This window comes from Corvus cornix, chromosome Z (assembly GCF_000738735.6).
Source record: "Corvus cornix cornix isolate S_Up_H32 chromosome Z, ASM73873v5, whole genome shotgun sequence".
Taxonomy (NCBI): domain Eukaryota; kingdom Metazoa; phylum Chordata; class Aves; order Passeriformes; family Corvidae; genus Corvus; species Corvus cornix.
This window is the reverse complement of record NC_046357.1, coordinates 33239229-33260954: the sequence shown is the minus strand read 5'-3', so window position 1 is coordinate 33260954 and position 21726 is coordinate 33239229. Positions and strand designations below refer to the sequence as shown.

The following is a 21726-nucleotide window of genomic DNA, read 5'->3' as shown; positions in this document are numbered from 1 at the left end:
ACTGAAGGCAGAAAGTTGAGAGTATTCAGAAAATCATGTTTGGGCTCAGTATATGTATGGGAATTTCACTTCTCTATCAAAATATTGGCATTGATAGAACATGAGGCTATATTACTGTGTTTATACATAATTAAGTTAGGCAAATTTAACAAAGGAGCTGTATTCACACTTCACAGTGTTAATTAGCCACTAGTTGATATCACTAGGAAAAAGTTTATCTTGCTAATTAACAGTCATTTTTCAGACTTTTCTTAAAACTTTCTATGCAACCCTTCACACTAACAATTATCATAAATGAGAATTTATATTAAGTCTCAAAGTTACCAGTTTCTGCATGTGGCCTTCCTTAACACTTGCATTGGAAGACAGACTAAAACGAGAAAGATTCCCCTTTTGCCATGTTTCATGTTGTTTTGTCAGTTACTTGCTGAGTTCACAAGAGTTTTTTTAAGTTAGAGGATGTTATGCCAGTTTATACACACTTAGATAAAGCCCATTTTTTGCTCAAAACCAACCTTCTGATGCCCAGCTGAGAGATTAGATGACCAGCCAAGGATACTCTTTCCATGGAGGCTGATTGTTTCCTGCAGTGCCAGGAAGGCAGGTTGGAAGAGCACAGCTATCTGGTCCTACACTTACATAACCATGTACCAGCTGAAGGCTGGAGCAGGGCAGTCCCACTGCATCTCTCCCTCCCCGCCCCACAGGGTGACACTCCATCTTTCCCATTTCACACCCCAAGGGGAAGCAGGCTGAAGATGGGCAAGGAGAGTGAGGGCTCCGGGTGAGGAGGCCATCTACACAACAGTTACTGCAGCTGAGGGGTTCAGGGTTGGCAACTGTAGCCAATAGCGGGGCTTTGCATGTACCGCCCACACTCCTGCAGTTTGTACCTTTAACAGGTATGTGAAAGATATTTCAGGTGTTAGATGGAGAAACAGCAACTTCAGCACAGGAAGATTTGTCATCATCTTAAGATAATGCCCCTGTGTTAAACTATGACGATGAACATAATAGAAAAGCATGTTGTAGGTTAGATCTGGTTTTGAACAAAAGACAAATTATTTATTTCTTTCTTCAAATGAAGCATAACACTAAGGTATAAAGGGAGTATAAATAACATCTGATTGTGCTCCTAAGCTCCATGCTATAACTTTCTTGCAATGACATCCTTCAACAAATTAACTACATCATTACTGTTAAGTATTAATTGCACAAAACAGATACACAAAATATATAATGAGCTAGAAAGAGGACAACATTCTTCCATTATGACAAACAATTCTAACAAGAAATGGAAAAGAAAACCAATAGATCTAGGCATACACTGATGGCAACACTGAGAGTTTTAAGTCCTCTCTTTGAACACATTACATGTGATAAATAATATGCAAAATATTTAAAGAATTTTATTGTTGCTTACAGAAGATACTTAGCAAGCAAGGAGACAGTAGCAATCACTGCCTCATGTCTCATATCCCCATCATTCAATGCAAATTTTTACATTTCATGCAATAATCCTGAGCTTATTTTCAGTAACATTGAAATGTCATCTATGTTAATTACCAAATACATACAGAGCCCAGCTATGGGGTCTATTGTATTATTAAGGCATGAAAAAAGAATAGCAGTTTATCAACTCTGAATGCCACAAATACAGCACAGCAGTTAGAAGGCTCAAAAAAGCTCAGAAAGTACCAGTGATTTCTGTGCAAAGATCCTCCCAGAACACAACTAAATCATCAGCTCCTGAAAAGGCACAGAATCAAATCCTGTCCTCACTGACATCAGGGAGTTCTGCCATTGCCTTGACTGCTGGACCAAGCTTCAGAGCTATCAGGAGTGACTCAGACTCCTCTTCATATCCCCAAAAAATTGACAAACTTCCTCTCACTCAAGTCAAGTATGAATTTAAAAAAACAATACCTACATATTGTTTTGTTCATTAGTATTTTAAGCCTATGGAAAGGTTCAATTCATTATACAGTATGGCAATTAATAAAAAGCCTTTTCAGGAAAAGCTTATTTGTTAGTCTGATTTATTAGTATGCTAAAAGAAGGGGGAAGTATCATGAAAAGAACCTCTGCCAAGTTTATGCTCTATTTATAAATTATTTTTAATTTTAAAATGGAAGATTTTGGTAAGCCAAACCAAGGATATGTGATACAATTCTAGACTCCATGGTTCAATGGCTCTTCTGAAAGACAAAGAGCACCACAGCCCTGTCCAGTCATTGAGTGAAGAACTCATCATCTGCATAAGTTGTAAGGAGCTAGCAGTGTCTAGCTTGTGTAGTTCATCACATAGTCTCTATTCTACATTTGAGAAGTTCTTGCAAAATGCCCTTTAGCAAGCCAGGGTATTCCAGTTCAGTTAATTAAGCCATTGAAACCAGGGACAAATTGCTGGCAAGACTTCATGCATAATTGCATTATGTCCCATTCTGGGAACTAAAATAGCAGATGATCTCCTCTAACTCTGCAACTGCTATTGCCTAGCCTTTGTGTAAGTATTTACCTAGCTGAGCTCAGAGTTTACAAATCCAGTAGCCTTATACTTCATCTACAGGTGGCCCACGGTCTGCCATGGACAGAATGCTGGTATGCAAGAGGGGTGGACTTTCCATGCCTGCACCCCTTGCAGATGCAAGCCACCCCTTGGCAGAGATGGTGCTGTCCAATTCTGTCACTGCAAGGCTCTGAAAACTTTGCAGATGCACAAATCTGACTTAACTAATTTCACCTAAAACACCAAGTTATAATATTGAAAAATTGTTTGTCACACTAAAACATTCAGGAAACTCATTACTGTCTCATTTGAGATTGAAGGAGAAAAAAAGGTTGTTGATATTAGTTACTGGGTTAGAATTTGCAGGGGTTTTGGTTAATTTCTACTAACAAATAAGTTAAAGAAGGCTAAGGCTATAAATTGGTACTGTTTCATTTATAAATATTCACTTCTCTTCTAAAAAACATATTAAGGAAAAAGGTGGCCAGAAGGATCACACATGTTGTAAATTGTAATTTGGTTGTTAGGCTGTAAAAACCAAAAATGTAAGTGAAGTTGAGCACAGTGTAAGAAAAAACCCAGTTTTTAACTAACAACTTATTTACAAGTTCATAAAGTCAACTGAACTGGAGTAGATGTTCTATATTTGTCACCAATATTTTATTGTAACTGGTAACTTGCACGCTTTGTAGTAGAACAAAAAGAAATTAAAGTTCACTATATACAGCCTTTGTACAGGCTACTTGACTATACTCAAGGCATAGTGATCATAGCACAACCTAGTCTTCATAATAATTTGTGCACAAAAAGACACCAATCAGACATTATGTGAACATTACAGTGAAATGACATCACAAGTCCAGTGAAAATTCAGCATCATACAAAACATATTGATCTACTGCAAATGACATCCTTTAAAACAATAAGCCTTTATTCAGTAGTAAATTAACCAGAGTCTGATGCAGAGATTTGTGTAGTTATAAGTCTTTTAAGTGAAGCAACCTCTGCAGATAAGTTTGCTATGCCCTGCTTCAAATAGAGGTTCTCTGACTCAGAGACATTGTAGATATTGTCTTTTATTTCAACAACTCCAGTTTTGCAACCGCTCTGAATTTTAACGTTGAGCTCCTTCTGATGCCAGAGTTCTGGTTTAAGTGACCAGTCTTGGATATTAGTCACTTGAACCGAGAAAGGAGTGTGAGAAGAATGCACCAAGTTTTGCGCACCATGTTTTTCAAGCTCAAAATGTCTTTTTGAGGACATGTCAATGGGTGACGACAACTTCTGCGTTGCATCATAGTCATTATCCATTGCTTCCACTTTAACTTGCATGGCTTTGGCTTTGATTCGAAGTTTGTGAGGCAAAGCTGAAGAATTCACTTCTGGAACTTTAACTGTTGCATGAACATTTTTATGCTCAACTGGAGAATGAATTGGACCCTTAGGAACCTGCTGTTCGTCTTCTCCATCAGATGACTTTCCAACTACACCATCATCAGTTTCTGATGTTCTTGGGGAATTACTGGAGGACCTATTAACTTGCAAGAGAGGAGGAGAATGTGAGTACACATTAAAGGCAGCTCCCATGTAGTTTGGATATATGGATGCTTTATAGGAACCTCTGTCATCTCTTGGCTCTCTCTCTAATTCCATGGGCTCCTGCTTTATAATCTGGAACTTATTTTCGGGACTTCTACAGTTGCTTTGTATACGACTTGGTTGGGTATGCTCTACAGTTGATGTTTCAGATACATCAGACATTGAGCTTTGAGGAGAATGTTTAATGACAGAAATACAACTGCTACCAACTATAGATGGTTCATGTTCATCTACAAATGAGTTAATATTTGATTTGGAACTCTGATAATCTTGAAAATACACAGTTGTTGAGCTACTGAGTTTCTGTATCTCTTGGGCATAGGCTGCAGAACTAATTAAACCAAACTTTAACTTCAACGAAAGCAGCTCTGCCTTCAAAGTGGCATTCTCTTCTCCCAGTGCAATTAGTTTGTTCTCTAAGACAAGGTCATTCAGTCGTCGCTTTTCACGAGATCTTTTGGCAGCTTCATTATTTTTCCGCCTTTTCTCCCAATACATAGCATCTTTCTTTTCATCTGGAATGAATTCTCGCTTTCTCCGGCAAGCTGAAGATTTGCTCTTTCCACTACTTGCTTCAGTAAGAAGTATATCTTCATTTGTAGACAATTCTTCAGATACTTCTGCTAAGGTCGACTTAAGTACCATGATTTTGTCCACGCTGCTGCTTGTGTCAACAGGTCCATGCTCCTTTTTAAGGGTCTGCATTTTTCTCAGCTGCATCAGAAACAATTTGCAGAAGATCTACAGTATGCAACGGAGCAAGCTATCTCCGCAGTACTTCTCACTCCACAACTCGATAAATACAGTAATTTTAAATCCACGCACATTCTTCCTTTTCTTTCATAATATCAGACAGAAGTTCCGTCTAGAACAAAATTTCTTAGTAGATTCAATGGGAATCTTCTTAAAAACCTGAAATAGAGAGAGAATTTTATTACTATTTAGGAATTGCTAGACACGCAAAAGTAGCTTTTGACAATAGTTTAAATCCAGCATTTGGTTCATTAAACCTGCTGCAATATGAAGACCGCTCAACACTGAAACAACTGATATTCTAAATTTCATGATATACCTAGAGGTAGCAGATTTGCTTCCAAAACAAATATTATATGATCCAAGGAAAAATCAATTCAAAAATATTTGAGTTTTGACCCTACAGTAATGCTGTCACAGAACCTTACATGATATTGCCAGCCAAACTAAAACCACCAACACTTAACACTCTAGAACACCAAGCACGTTGATGAGCAGCACTGCAAAGTATCCTGTTCCACATTAAAGCATCTCTTCTGAAAACAGGTGTGGTGTATGACTTAGAAATGCAATATATTTGGATCCTTCATGGATTAAAAATAACATAAGCTGATTTTGAGAAGCTGGATGGCTTTCTATTGTCTTAAAATACCACCACTATCCATTATATCTATTAAGCATTGTATCCATCATAGTAATTCAAACTAGCAAGTTCACACACATCATTTGGGCAAGTACCTAATGATTAAAAAATATTGACAAAAAATTGTAATTTTCTCTTACATCTTACAAAAAAACCTTTAAAAACAGTATTGAAAAAAACATTTAATTAGAAACTTGCATTTGACAAATAGTCTTATTATGTCAAAGTTTAATACCATTGAGGCATGGGCACCTCCACTAAACAGTATTTTCATTGAAGTAAAAGTTTAGACCCAGAAGTCTTACCATTAACAAAGAAAAACTAGCTTAACCTTTAGCTTCAGAGATTTTAATCATTAAATTTGAACTTAGGAGTTTAAATTGGCCTTTGTTTTATTTAGCCCCTTTTAATGCAAAAATATTTTTTCTCCTAAGATCATTTGGTCTTGATCTTAGACACAGCTTCTCAGTATATCATTTTCCACAGTCAGTTATGTTCCTGGTAAAATGAATGTAGTATGCCAAGTGCTTTTATAGAACTGACTATTGAGTCAGCAATCATTCTTGTCTGTACAACCCAAAAAAAAAAAGAAAAAAAAATTAAATAATCAGCCACTTCAGATTAATGTCTCTATTTACTGGGACTGTTTTTACAATGACTAATGAAACTAATTTTAACATTAGCAGTCAAGAAAGTTATAAAAGAATTAATGAATTGTATTCTGCCAGTTTCTCTTGTCTTTTCCAGAAGGCGAAGTGGAATGAGTGATGTAGTAACAATTAAGCAGGGTCATAAAGACCAAGGTTTCAAGCTGGGTTCTGTGCCATCAAACCATGCCAACTCTTCTGTCATGAAAAAATTAACACATTTAATAGAACAACTAAGTAGAATTTCCTAAAATTCATGGTTAATTACTGACATGTAACTATTTGTCTTCGATAATACAGACCTAATGAAAAATAGTTAGAAGTCAGCCACACCAAAGACAGCTTCTAATATTTTAGTGGAAAAGCAGCACCACAAATTGCCATGCTTGAAAAGAAGAAATATACCTCTAATACACAAGCAGTTACATAGTTAGACCCTGATCCAAAATTCTAAGTGGAGTCAAAAGGGAGCTTTCTGTCAAGATAGACAAGAGCTGGATCAGGTTCAAAACAAAAAAAATGAACTCTACAACAAAGCAACATCTGTGTGTCCAAACTTTCAGTACAGTTTGATTTGCTGAAGTACATGTATAGATATTTTGTCCATTTTACTGATACATGTAATCAATTATTTAATTGATAGGTATACAATTTTAACCCTAGTGCAACTCAACACTTCAAAAATCATTGCTGAAAGTGTAAAACAAACAAACAAAAAAAAGACCACTTGACCTTTTGTCATATGAGTAGAATATTCAGTCTCCGTAACATCATTTTACATTAACAGAATACTGTGACTTTATTTCATTATCCTGTGGAACTGGGAGCACACATTTGCCGATCCCTAATATCTTGATACACTGCAATCACTCTATTCAGTTGTACCAGTAGCAAACACCTTCCATGGCACACAGCAGGAAACAGTGTATCATGTACTGAATACGTATGAAATCATCACTCGTCTCTTAGCATCTGTATCTCTGCCAACTCTCACCTAAGCAAAAAGTGTTCAAAACAACTTCTGTGAAATTTCATGTCCTGACCAATTCAGAGCTCTTATGGAACAATACTAGAGAGCTACACTTAAACCCAAATGTTTGTTCTCCCAGAAAACACTCATGAATACGCATACATCATCACTATTATTACACTATATATGTATGTATATTCCATATACCCTAGAACATCTATACTTGCTTGAATTGGTAGCAACAGCAAGGAAGTACTTATAGAACCACTGGATATTTTAGAAGAAAAAAACCCATGCCTACACAGATTTAATACCTTTTTTCTCCCTATAAGATTCCCATCTTTTATTTCAACATGATATAAAAGCAATGTTTAGTCTTGAACAAGACTCTATTAGGATGAGAATTCAGACTGTGTCTTCCTGTATGGTGCCCAGCTCAAAGTTATTCCACTTCAGTGTTTGTCCAACATTGTGGTCTAGGAAAAATACTAATAAATGGTAATAATAATTAGCAAAAAGTTTTTGGATTGCGGATTGATTTTTTTCCTAAATGAGTGTCGACTAATGACATAGTTCATCAATAGGACCATACTGATGGATAAAAACTCGGCTGCATGTCCAAATATCCACCAGCAAACCTAACACTGGTACTGAGCTGCACTTAGCCCAATAACCTGCAGAGTTCATGCGCCTTGTTCCATAGGACATCTGCAGACTGTACACTGGAATGGCCAATCTGCTCACTGTAGCACTATTAACTCCCTTTTTGGCCAGTCTCCCTCCTGTACACATTGTTCCTGGCACAAACAAACAGAACTTAAGTAGCATGCAATCTACAGCAAATATTAAGCATGTACCAAAATGACCGTGTTTTTGCACGCAATATTCAACTTTGCTCTCTGCCAGAGTCCATCAGTAAAGCTGTCGAGACAGACATGTAACCCACTGACATAGTCATATGGGTTTGCTCTCCATGCAGTTAGACCTAATGCCATTACTTTAGTGAATTAACAAAACAACAATAGATCTTTAACTCTTTCTATATTGCTCGAGCACTTTTATTATGGTAACTGGAATATTATGGTAAACTGGAATTTACAAACAGGAGTCAAAACCCTTGTTTATGAATACTTCTACATGTGGATCAGCCCAATGCTGAGTCTGTAAACAAATTAAATTCCATCTGATGAAAATGGCAACATGCCTTCAATGGAACCAGCCATTTCACTTCACTTTACTTGCATTTTATAATTCCACTGGAAAACATGAGTATTTACACATAAATTAATGAACTGTAATGATTCCTCTGACTACATTTCAAATTCCAATATTTTCCCTTATGACTAATTTTTCAATTGCTTTATCACTCCCTCATAAAGTGTAATAAAACCAACATTTGGTTGGTTGATGTTAATGGCATTGAGTGCCAATTCTACAATGTAATAACACTCGACCCTATTAACTTAATTACAGAGCCAGTCTTGCTCCCACAGCAATTTTGCCATTGGCTTCAACAGAAGCAGAATACAATCCCAGATCCAAGTATTAATGAGACTGTTATATAGGACTCATGCTATTGAAGCAAAAAATTATGTATGCAGAAATCACAAAAAATTAATTTATTTGTGGGACTTAAAAAAAATACTGAAGTGACAACATAGCACATTCAAGATCTGATCCCGGGGATTTTTGTATTCTCACTGTAATAATAACTGAAAGGTCTCAAAGGTTGCAGGACAGGGCCACAGTCTTTCTTCTGTGTAATTTAATTACATAAGTCATGTCTGCTTTAGGGAATGCATGTGGACTTCGTCATGTACCTAAGCTTCCCCATAGAATAACTGCACGTTTTTATTTATACTTAGCAAAATAATTCATGCCATTTCTAAGCATAATCTTTCAAACATATCCTAGGATAAAATGACTGTTTAATTCTACAGCTCTAGCGTTTTGACAGTGATTCTATCAAACTAAATGAAATCCCATTTCTAGCATTGGATGCTCAAACACAATTCAATTTTGTATCATTGTGTCTATGAAAAAAATATATATCAGTCCTTTAAAAAACGGAATAAAAATTAGGTATAGCTTCTTGTTTTAGAAAAAAAACCAGATGCCTCTATCATCACCACCACTATTTGGCACACTCTAGAAAAACAATTGTGCTCGTATTGATGTCTCTGCTTACTTTTAGTTGCTGTTGTCCATGTTTTGAATAGGTATCATTAATTATATTACTGCCACCATTCTGCCAGTTTATCAATTTTGAAAATCTGGCTACATACCAGATGAGCTGCTATAGAAGTTCTTTATAGATTCCACCAGTTTGCATTCCAAATTTTGAAAAACTGAAAGATACACTTTGCACTTTTATCTTCTGAAGTGTTCTAAAAACAGTTGCTATCTATCTCACTACTTTTATGAGGCACAGAAAAAACATCATTCTCATTGCACATGTGGGACAGGAAGCTGAGTTTAAGCTCAGGTGGTGCATGCACAGCCTCCCTAAACACTGCTGAAAAATTTTGGAGTTACTCTACCTCTACTACTTTCCACAGACAAAAATTATGCCACAAAATTCTGCACCTATGATTAGGTCTATTATAATTCAGAAATCCTCTCCAACAGAGAGGATTTCCAATCTCCACTGAAATCCTTCAACATACTTCTTCTTGCCCTTTACTGACAACAGTTCGTAAGTTTATGTTCCTGTTAAAGAAAAGGAATGCTGACTACTCTGGAAGAGTGATATTCCTCGGACAGATTTGTGGGCCAGAGGGTAGAACAAATGAAGTTAAAACTTCTTGAAAAAACCTAGGTGACTGCATTTTATGCTACGATGCTATGCTTATCCACGGTCACAAAGGGGAAAAGCATTTACAATACAAACATTACCACCAATTTCTGCTGTTACATAGTAACACACGTAAGGACCATTAATATGCTACAATAACATGTAACAATGCACAACTATTGATCCTGTACACAGTGTCTTTTTCCTACAACTTCATGGACATCTTAAGTGCTTACTGTTTCAGGACCAATGTGTAATTAGGTCAGTGGAACACTGATGATGATAGCTTTGTACAAGATGACCCACTTTTGCTAAAATGTTGATCGTGTTATTGAAAGAAAAAAATGGAATATGTCCACAAAATATATTCCATTGGGCCCATCAGAAATCATTTATTATGACACTGTTCAATCAAATTTAAGAAAAGATGAGTAGGATTATCATGGAACTTGAAATACTATTGCAAATTCATATTATCTGACTCCACGTTGTAGCCACAAAGCTGATGTCATATCTAATTTTTACAAAAGGCTTTCATTGTTAGAAAAATTACTTAAGTTACTGTTTATCTTAACTACAAATTAACTCTTTAAAGTGCAGCCTGCTTACCAAAGGTAAATGACACAAATACAATTAGTATTTGGAGAGCACAAAACATATGTTAAGGGTAGCTGTTGTTCAAAAAAAGTCAGTCAAGCTCAATAGGTGCAAATTTGCCCCATATTTTCTTCCATTTCCTTATGAAGCCAGTATGATTCTGCTAGATCTGTTCATTTTTCCCAAAACAAGGTCTGGTTTAAATGGTGAAAAACAAGATCTAAGTATATTACTAATTGCACCAGGAAAAAATTTAAAACTGAGAAGGAAATATATATATATATATATATATAGTAAATATTTAATTTCATATATATAATATGTATAGTATGCACATGTAAATATGCAATTTAATAAATATCATCACTTTCCAGTATTTTTAATAAAACCTCAAGAGAAACAACTGTTACTGAAGTTACAGTTCTATGACAGTATGTTTCTCATTTCAGTAGCTACTTGACAGCAGGAAGAACTAGACTGCAAAAAGCTATAACTTAATAGCAACCATGTTCTGGAAATACAACCTCATGTTTCCCTTAGTTACAAACCATAAAAAAAAAAGGCCCACAAAATCAAATATTAATTATTCTGACAACAAATAGCTTTCTATTATTGAACTGTGTTCTTAAAATGCCAAGCATGGAGCAGACCTTCAGCTGACCTAAATTTATATGGCTCTATTTAAAGGCAGCAGAATTATGTCAATTAATCCCAGCTGATGCTCTAAACATGCATCTTGTTATATAACAACTGAAGTAAATATTAAAAAAAACACTGGCTGTAAAATGTTATCTACCACTCACTGCAAACAGAGCAGAGGAATAGCAATCTTTAGAGCTCCAATTCTGTGAGATGGTCCAGACCACTGCCCATGCTGAGCATTATTTTTTTTGGTGGGTTGCATTCCACTTGTAAAAAGATGTCTTGCAGCACTGGCACCTATATTGTCAGCTGTTGTGCAGACACCTCTGTAGCAAAAACTGGTTAATCATTCAAATATTGCAGGACAGACTGAAAATTACACCAAGGTGGAGCAACTCAAGAGAGGGAAAAAAGCCATGTCCTAAATAAGGCATTCCTCCTGATAGAATATAGATTTACTTAATATCTGTAATGAAATTCAGTCTCATAGTATGCTATTTTGGACATGGACCAATTCAACAAGTGTATCAGGAAAAAACAGGGTATCTAAGGTGGCTTTAGATTAATTTCAGATCTACCTTCTAATACAGTTTTTTAGTAATGTTGCTTCTATCACATTTTTAGTCAAGACCAAGTATTCCCTTGCTTACACAATCTTATTTTTGACAGTCATGCTTATCATCAGTATTAGACAGTTACATTATCTTGTAGCTACTAAAAAAATATTTTCAAATACAGTAAGGTAATGATTTAATACTGTAAAATACTAACACAGAAATCAATTGTCATTTTCTTTTAGAATGGACTGCAGGAACTGGCCATCTATTTGCATTTTTTTTCTATTACATAGCCTAAGCACATTTATATCTCATAACTGGCTATAATGATCATGGCAAGGTCACCTAGAAGAGTCAATTAAGCTGATGAGTCAGATACATTGCTTAACAGTGTGTAATAAGACTCAAACAGAGGATTTTATTGTTCATATTATTGCATCACAGTGATGTTATAACAGCAGCAAGATTGCCGGCTGGAAAAAAACTATTGCATAAGGATAGTTTGCATAACTATTTGTTAAAATAAGTCAATTTAAAATGAGTTAAAGGTTTATTTCATTTAAGAGTTTTATTTCAAGATAAAGGATTGGGAAAAAGCAGCATGGTACTGATATCTTCCTTAGACTCTATTTCAACAGAAAGAATGTCTGTATGTTCTACAAATTTCATCCAAAATAAGGCAAATACTGTTCCTTCTTAAGATGAGATAATCTGTGTGGAGGTCATGTAAGTTCATACTGCCCATGCAAAGACTCTTAGCTTTTTGACACCTTCACATCAGTTTCTTAAAAACAAACAAACAAAAAACCCAAACAAACAAACAAACAAAAAAAGCCCTCCCCAAACCCCAAAAGAAAATGCAAAACAACTCCCACCAAAACAGCAGAAACTTGAGGCTTTGCATACAAATCCAGGAAGCGGGATATTTTAAAAGCTAGTTAAGAGTCCTTTGGAGCATGAGTTAAAAATATAAAGTAAATGAAAGTGGAGGCAGAATATTTCAAAGCATGTTAGCACTTTAACAGTCAAAGACATCTGTAATTTGAGAACTTTTGTAACAATAACTGTTACTGCCAATGTTATTAACGATCCCTAATCAGTAGTCCTTGATCTTATTGGTTTAAATCATGTCTTTGGGCCAAAAAACCAAATCCTTATTCATTCAAGTTTCCCATCAAAGTCAACATTTTGGTTGAATAAGGACCATAAAAGCGATGCACGTGCAATATTTTAAACGAGGCTCTGGATTTAATTAATTACTGAGGAGGGCAATGATAACTCAAAGTAGGTTGTGTACACACGGAGCAAACATAACGAAACTGAGTGCAATCATTCACGTTACAAGGACAATGAAAAAAAATAGGGTTGTTTTTAGCACACCAGTAACTCCAAAAGAGCCCACTATCAAGGCTGTACTTGGCCCCAACAATCAAGTAGCAGAAAAGTTTATGCAGTTACCAAGAATATTACATTTTTTAAATACTTTGCTGCGACTTCCTGCAGCTGGTACAACGAACATAAAGCCCGTGGTTGGGGTACTTAGCTGGGAGGTTTTTGGTCAGAAGCACAGGGATGTTGATTTGATCTATTCGAGAACCGTTTTAGCCACCAAAAAATTTTTTTAAAAAATTAAAAAAATAAAAATCACCTCATATTGAAAGATAAGTTATAGCTAGCAACTTTCAAGCTACACTCCCGTCGAGGACACAGCACAAGCTGGCCCCGGAATACAAAACATACAGCCACTGCGACGCCGAAGTGACTTGGGAAAAAAATTACAGAATTGGGCAATGATGATTATTTCCTTCTTTCTTCTTTTTTTTTTTTTTTTTTTTTTTCCCCCCCCTTTATGATGTTGTTGTCGCTCGTTACGTAAGAAACGAACGAAAACGCCCATCTCGTGCCTACCTGCGAGGGCCTTTGTCTGACGATCCCTGCCTGCAGGCGACGGTGGGACTAGGGGGGTGATGGGCAGCGGGGTGGGGAAGCTCCGCGGGGCGCGGTGCGGGGCCGAGCTGCGGGGAGGCGGCGTCCGCCGCCTCCCCGCAGCTCGGCCCCACACCGCGCCCCGCCACAAAGGCTGCCCGGCTCGGCCCCGCGGCCCCCTACGTGACCGGCGGCGCATGGCCCCGGCCCGCTCGGCCCCGCGCTATCAGCCCGCCGCCCCCCCCGCCGCCGCCGCCCCAGCCCAGAACAAAGGGCTGAAGGGGAGCGCCAGCGCCCCCAGCCCTCGCTCGCCCGCCGCCGCCGCGCCCCGCCGGCCGCCGGGGAAGGGAGGCAGCGACGACCCCCGCGAGCCTCAGGGAGGGGAAGGTGGGCGAGGAGGAATCGTCGGGCTCCGCTCCCCCGCCCGCCGGGTCTGTCACACTGACCTACTACCGGCGGCCGCCCCCGGAGCCCGGCTCCGCTGCCCCAGGGGGGGACGGCGGCACCTGGCCCCCAGCCCGCCGCGGCCGTCAGGGCACGGCCGGGACGGTTGTTCCGCTCCCGTCCAGCGCGGCTGAGATATCCTGTAAACGCCTATCTTCCTTAAATTAAGCTGTTCCCGTTTGTTTTGGTTTGTCGTTTTATTTTTTTGAATTCTTTTTCTTTTTTTTTTTTTTTTTCCCCCCCACTGAGATACCGTACCGGAGAGATGGCACGGCGTCTGGGCGAAACGCCTTCCCTAAAAATACAGCCTGATCTAAAACGCCTCTGAAGGCGTGGAGTTAAAAATCCGAGCAAATGCCTCGAACGTCTTACACACGCACGGCTCTGGAGAAAAGACCAGAAATAGCACATGAAGCCACAATTGCTAAAACGCGAAGGGGCTAAATATAGACCCAACACAAATCTCGTTTTAAGGCACCCGGCACGCAGCCGGCGAGCGCGCCTCGCCTCCCCACTTACCCAGTTGTCTACTTCCCTTAATAAACACACTTTAACAAAACCTGTTACAGTTACGGGTTTGGGGGGCTTTTTTTTTTTTTTTTTCGGGGAGAGATTGTCCTAGTTTCTTTGTAGGGAGATTATAAAATCGCATAATTAGCTCCCTCTTCCCAGCCCGGCTGCCAGCAAATTTTGTGGTTACATAATGCAACATTTCCAGGAACTATTATGCGCTCGGTCCCGCAGCGCCTAAAAAACAGCGACAAAAAGTGACGGAAAGGGCTGGCTGACACAACCGCAGCCCCGGTCCCGGGCCGCTGCCATTGATCCCGATTGCCCGCGGGCAACATGCCCCCACGACGCCCGAGAGACGGCTGGGTCTGGCCGGCGGGCTCCGGCAGCAACTCCCGGTGGTTTTGTGGCCGAGGCACGGCTGGCGCTGCCCGGGACCCAGCCCTCCGCCCCGCACGGCGTCCGCCGCGGCAGCTCCGCTCCCCGCCAGCACATTATGCAACGCGTGGAGAGCCGCTCCGGCGGCTCTGCCCGGGGTTCGCTGCGGGGACTCGCGGGGGGCAGCGCGGCACGCTAGGAACGAGCACGCTCTGCCAGGGAAAGCCGTCGGCCGGCATCTCCCGGGCTGCCTCCCGCGCCGCCACCACTCCGCCGAGCCGCCCGCCGCCGCGCAGAGCGCGGACCCCTCCCCGCCCGGGGCGGCCGGAGCCGGCTGGGCTCGCCTTAAGCAACAGCCGACCCCCGCCCGAAGCTACAGCGAAGCACCGGGCGGGCACCCCAACTTTGTACGCGCGCCTTCCTTCCTACCTGCAGCGCACCGCGGAGCGCCGAGCATCCCCCGCCCCGCTCGGGCGAGGCGGGCGGCGGTGCGACGCGGAGCGGAGCGGGCGCAGTGCTGTGCCGCGCCGTGCGGGCGCAGCGGAGCGGCGGGCGGGAGCGCGCGGCGGCGGCGCGGAGGGATGTGTGTTAGTAGGTCAGGGCTGCGCGGCGCGGGGCTCATAGCCCGCATGCCGGCCGCGCCGCGCCGTGACTGGCGGGCGCGTCCGGCCAATCGGCGCCGGGCGCCGCCGGAGGGCGGCCAATGGGAGCGCTCGGGGGCGGGGCGGGGCGGTGCGCGGGGCGGCGCGCGGTACAGTAGGTCTGTGTGCTGCGATTGCATAACCGCCGGCGGGGGCGGGGGGGCGGCGCGGGGGGTGCCCGCGCTTACGTAACCGGCGCGGCGGCAGCGCGCTGGGGGGCGCTCGGCCCGCGCAGCCTCCGCCCGCTGGGGCGCGGCGGCTCCGCTCCGGCGCGGCGGGGCCCTAGCTCCGCCTCCCCGCCCCGTGCTGCCGCCTCGGCTCCCGCCGCGGTGCCGGGGCGCGCGGCGTTAGCGGGGCGTGTCTGCGCGGCGTGTGGGAACCGAGCCCTCGGCCCCGCCGTCCCCGCTATGAACAAGGATCCGGGAGCCGCGCTCCCGAGGCGCGTACCCGCCGCCTCGCCACGCACACGGGCGGTCCGCCGGTGGATCGCGCTGCGGCTGCTGTCACTCGCGGAAAGCAGTCGTGCTAATCGTAGAAGGACGAGGAGGAGAGAAATAGCAGGGGGGAAGGAGCCCGCTGGCGGCCTTGCCGGGGCGCCGCCTGGCCCTGGGCTCCGCCGGCGCCAAGGCTTGTCCGCCGGCCTTCGTGGCCGTCAAGGCTGAAGGATTTCAGCAGTGTTGCTTCATCTCCGCCCGCGCCCCTGAGCCGGCAGCGCTGAAGGGCTGCGCAGAAGCGGAGACGCACGTTGGAGAAGGTCGGTCCCGCTGGCCCTCCCGGGGCGGTCCCCGCCCGCAGCCCCCCGTCCCCGCACCCCGAGCCTTGCTTCCCGATGAGCGGAGATGCCATGGGGAGTCTGGTGCTGGTTTGCCCCCTGTTTAACCTCCGTTTTAGAAAGTGACACATGGCCATCAAGAAATTCAGTTCTCATCCCAGAACGTGTTTGAATGTGCACACGTTTGATTAGGTGTGAGATATGCATCTTCCTCATTTTTATCCTCACAGAAGGTTTGTATCTCCATCTCTTCTTTTTTTCCTTTCACAAGTAAAATTTAGGGAGACAAGAGAAATTTTTTTTTATTAAATCCTAGTTCCAGAACATAAACGATTCCTGATTTCATTCTGTTAAGCACTTGCCGAAATAGTATAGTCCTCACCAACACCATCCTGTTATATTACTCTGTCATCCTGTATTTATATGTCAACAGAGATAGCCCTCTGGAGTAAAGCAAACCTAACAGAAAGCAACTTCAGAGTATATTTTTGTTTATCTCAGTCCTCAGTCTTTTATCACATGGACCCATAATATCCCTCCACAATAAAATCTAAGTGTCTTGAATCCATTTCTATCTATCTCCCTGGATTATTTAATATGAAAGATCTAATAACCTTTACTGACATTGGTTTACCCCTCTTCCTTTCCTGTTTCTAATATCTAGTATATGCAGCCTTGTTAAAGGTAACAGACTATGGAGCCCACCGTGACTAGAAAGGGGACTCAAAAGCAGCCCAAGTCTGAGAGATCAACCACTGCCTCCACCTGGAGGCTGCACAGTCCTTTTTTTTTTTTTTTTTTTTGCCATGCTTCCACTTGCTGGTGGATAACAGACATGCAGAGACAGTTGGCATGCTACTGGAAATATCAGACATGAGATCCAGCAATAAGCTTGAAGACCTGCTTGCTCATAAATATTGGTGACTTACTTAAGGTCTTAGGCACACTGAAGAACCTATGTGAGGAATCTTGTGCAGCACACATTGTGTACCACACATTTTGTACCAATCCGATGCACTGAGTTCACAGGACTGTCAAAAGCCAAAGTAAATCCTGAAATTTCAGGCAGTTTTTAAAATTAAATGGTGCATATTGTTTTCACCATGACAAATGGTTTCTGAGGAATCCTGGGCATACACTTTTCAAAACTTTAAGTCTCGTATCTAGGAAAAAAAAGAAAAAGCACTAATGCAAATTTGCCTTCATGACTCAGGTTCTTGAAATTCTAGAATTCTAGAAAGAAGTCTCCAAGGCAAATAATATCCTTCCTATGTGGGTGGACAGTCTTGGAAATAATATTCCAGATGGAGTTTGGTCGCCTATTTGCTTATATGTTTGTCACTAATTATAATCAGCCATAAAAACAGACCTGATCTTTCTCCCAGATTAGTAACAAAGATGTTTCCTATATTTTACGCTGCTTCTACTCAGTGGAGGTCAGGAGAGTCAAAACCTTTTACAGCAAAACCTGGTCTTACTCTCCAAATCTTACAGTGGGAGCTTGACAGATTCAGGGATAAAGTGGATATGGGGCCAAATGCTGGTTTGGCTGAAGGAACATATTCACCATTTTTCCACCTCCCCTGAAGTACAGAAAAAAATAGCATGGATGAAAGCCATAGCTCTGTGCATTCTGCACAAAAGGAGTCTAAGGCTTTTGGGAAAACTGTAAAAAAGACAATCATTCTATGATTATCCACCTCTGCTGATTTTCCTATTGGAGGGATGAAGTAGGTCATGAAGATCTTTAGATAAATTCTCAGCTGACTATGGCATGGCATGACTTACACCTGCTTTTGGACAGCACAATATTAACTTCAACTCCTTTAGATTCATTGGTATTTATTGCTACATGACTTAAACTCTCTTAACACTACCTCTGATTTTGGCTTAATGAGTATTGTTAAGGCTACACTGAGTCATAGTACTACACACAAGGTCTAGAAAAGGCATTTGAGTAGTAAGTAACAGAAATATAACAGAAGTAATGCTTGTCATCTCTAACATTGGTTGACTCCTTGGCATTCAGTTGTGTCAATGCCTCTTGGGCTTTCCATAATATCAGCTTTGAATATGACCCAACCTGAAATTTAGAATCAGATGAAAGTAAAAGTTCCAGTGCCTCCAAAGAAAAAAAGCTTTAACTCCTCATGTTTATTATAGTCCACATATAGTACAATGTAATAATTGAAATAAATCTGGAGCAAAATAAGAATGTTTCATAAGGTTATGCTCTACTAAACAGTTTAATGATTTATTTATATGTATATACACACACACATACTTTCTGAAATTAACTGAAGAGATGGTGACTTCTGCTATTATCCTTGGTTCCCTTGCATTGCTTTCTTTATATCTGTAGGAGGTTTACTGCATAGTAATGGAATTACAGAAAACTATATTCACCAATCTTTTTATATATTTAATGTGATCAATGCTCAAAAATGTTTAAGACTAACCAAGTCCTCCAGGGCTTCCTGCTCAAGAAGAACAGTAGTGAAAGTTCCATAAAATAGATGATATTGTGATTTTATAAAGATCAAAGGCAGAAATAAAATGCATGAAAGAAAAAGGCAAGTCATTTGACTACAGTTCAAAGTATTAATCAAAATATTTCCATGCATCTGGGAACATTTGTGGAAACTGTTCTGGAAAAATATTTGTGCTGTAATGTACTCTTGCTAAAAGCAAACCCAAGAGAAATAGATGTTCACGTTGTAACTTAGGCAGACATAAGTGAGGCAATGTTTACTGGAACTGTTAAGTGTGAAGAAACACCAAAAATTGCACAATAAGTGCATGGACTAAATAAAGAAAATTTACATGATACTTTTGCACTGCAACAGCCAACTTAAGCCTTCATGGCTATTCATATGACAAACTAAGAAGGTTATGGTGTTTGAGCATTTTAGACAGTCTAAAAGCAAACAAAAATGTCCTGGTTTTTAGGTCACAAGCACCAGTTCTGCCCACAGAGCCAATGGCATATTACCCACTTAGATTGAGAGACACTATGGAGAACAGCAATATCTTCAGGACTGATGGAAGTATCAGATTTCACCTGAATATTTTAAACACAAAAAGAAGCATTTTCAAAAAGGCTCTTTTCATTAATGAACACATTTGCTGCTAATGTGTACAACATTGCCCTTTCTGAAACTCCTGAGATAGTGCTGCCAATGTTGTGGAAAGTAGAAACATGTAGCACCATTCATTTTCAATATTGGACTGGAAATAAAATCACTGGAAAGCCCTCAAGAATGTGAAAATGCACCATTTTATGGAGTGTATAGTATGCATATAGAAAGCAGGAAATGCTAGGAATATCACTGAAAAGACAAATTTTAAAAAGAGATGAGCCCTAGCTTCCCTCCTCCTATAACTGAGCAGCAGACATGATGAGTAGGAAATCTGGAGAGCACCACATAAAAACACTGGAGAAGGAAAGCCAGCAGGCACCCTGAGTGACTGAGATGGCAAGGTACACCTTACACCCACATTAATTTGAAAGGAAGGTGGAGATGACACAGGTAGGAAGAACAGCAATTTCTCATGGCCAACAACACAGGAGGGAGACAAGTGACAAGTCATTGCCATTAGGAACTGTTTCAGTATGGCGAAACAAGCTCACCATGCTAAGTTCTATTTGCAGCACCTTGCTCAGAAATTGCCAAGGACCAGTGGGGTTTGACATGTGTACTTACGCAGAGCTGCCTCGCTGTTGACATTTGAATCACTCAGATTAAACGAGACAGGCCAATAACTTGGAGGATTTTGATCTGAAGTGAGGATTTCTTGAGAAGTAAGACTAGCTCTTCTAGAAGGGGCCTAAAGGTCCTTCATGTCCAGAGGCTCTCCCAGTCTGCAGCAACTGAAGCAACTGCTGTTGGAATCTTTTCTAAAGCCCCAGCAAATGAAATTTTCTGACAGAGACACAAACAACTCCCCCCAGCACCTTTTCACACTTTCCCTTTGAACAGTTTTATGTCCATGTGGATATGAGCAATCTTATCTCCAAAACAAAATAAAATTTTCTTGAATAAAAGTTCCCCAAATGACAGAGTTAACACAAACCTCATTCAGTTAGTCATCTAAATGAAATTACGCAAAAATGATAATACAAGTCACAAAATTCACTGCCTGGTATCCAGCAGAGCCAAGACAATGGAAAGTCAAAATTCTTAGTCAGAGTCTTTTCAATATGACCTAACACTATTAGCTGCTACTTTTCTAGTCATCTACTTTTCTGCTTCATTCGTCATACTCCGAAGTGAGAAATGTGTAAAGAAACCAGTGGGATGGGGGTTTTTGGCAGTCATTTCTTCAACACAATTGAGACTTGGTCTTGCCATTTAATCTTTGTTCACATTAGTCATCCCACTGACTTTGATGATTTGTGATTAATCCTGACTTAAGTCACAGCATTAAATCTTTAAGAAATATACCTCATTTGATTTACCAAAATGTTTGGAAGCCTGTGTGCTTGACCACTGCAGGCAGAAAGACACTGAGAACAGGTATTTCCTATGATGTGTTTTGAGATAGGAGACTGAGAGCAAATATCTCACAATGGATTTTTACAGCCACCACAATAACTAAGAATAGTAAAATGCATATTAATATACTGAGCAGTTGGCTCTCCTATGACAGTAATTATCAGTGAGTCATTTGGTGAAGCCACTATACTTTGCAAAATAGTTGGAAATGTGTTCTATTGAAGCAAAAATTGAATAGTAAACTTAAATACATGAAGAGCTATAAAAAGTTTGTTACACAGCAATGATTATCAGAAAGACAAGAAGAAGCCTTTGTTCTGTGCAGGGGATGTTTCTGCTACTGTTTTGTGGTTATTGTACACTAAAGCTGTGCAAGCACTGGACAGGGTTAATTATAGCCTTTTGGAGAAAATGGAGCCTTAGACCCTTGCTCTAAAGGAGAGCCTGCAAAACACCCTTAGCAGAGATCACTGAGAAGCATGCTCTTGGTTGTTCAACAGCTGTTGTTGCGTGGTGAGTTTTGCTCCTGAAATTCTTTGCTCTGCTGCTTGGTAACCTTGGAGGACCAGACATTACATTGCCATAATTCCTTTTCACCCTCAACATGCTCAGGTGACAGAAGTTTTTCCTTCTATGAATGCAGAAGGGAAGTATCTTTCTTATCCATGAGTCTGACTGGGACCCAGAAATGTGGGAAACTGGGACCGCTACTGCTCAAGTCCAGAGCAGGGATTTGTCTGATAGACATTTTGAGAAATCTCTACCAACCACTGCTGGTATAAGCCTCTTTTGCACTGGTGGCTTCCTACTTTTTGTCCTGCAGAGTTGTAAATCTGGCATCCAGAAGG

The 21726-nt window shown here is 41.0% G+C and overlaps 1 protein-coding gene across 2 annotated transcripts; it reads right to left on the bottom strand.

Moving 5' to 3' along the window:
• Nucleotides 1-1038: 1038 nt before the first annotated feature.
• On the bottom strand, nt 1039-15510 carry NFIL3 (nuclear factor, interleukin 3 regulated). Of its 2 annotated transcripts, none has more exons than XM_039567179.1 (2): nt 15399-15510; nt 1039-5020 (listed from the first exon to the last, which is right to left on the bottom strand). In XM_039567179.1, exon 2 carries the CDS (start codon nt 4826-4828, stop codon nt 3455-3457), a length of 1374 nt encoding a protein of 457 aa, XP_039423113.1. In that variant the 5' UTR covers nt 4829-5020; nt 15399-15510; the 3' UTR covers nt 1039-3454. The 2 variants fall into 2 exon arrangements, with proteins under 2 accessions (XP_039423113.1, XP_039423114.1); XM_039567180.1 differs by lacking the exon at nt 15399-15510 and adding an exon at nt 13620-13685.
• Nucleotides 15511-21726: the final 6216 nt, after the last annotated feature.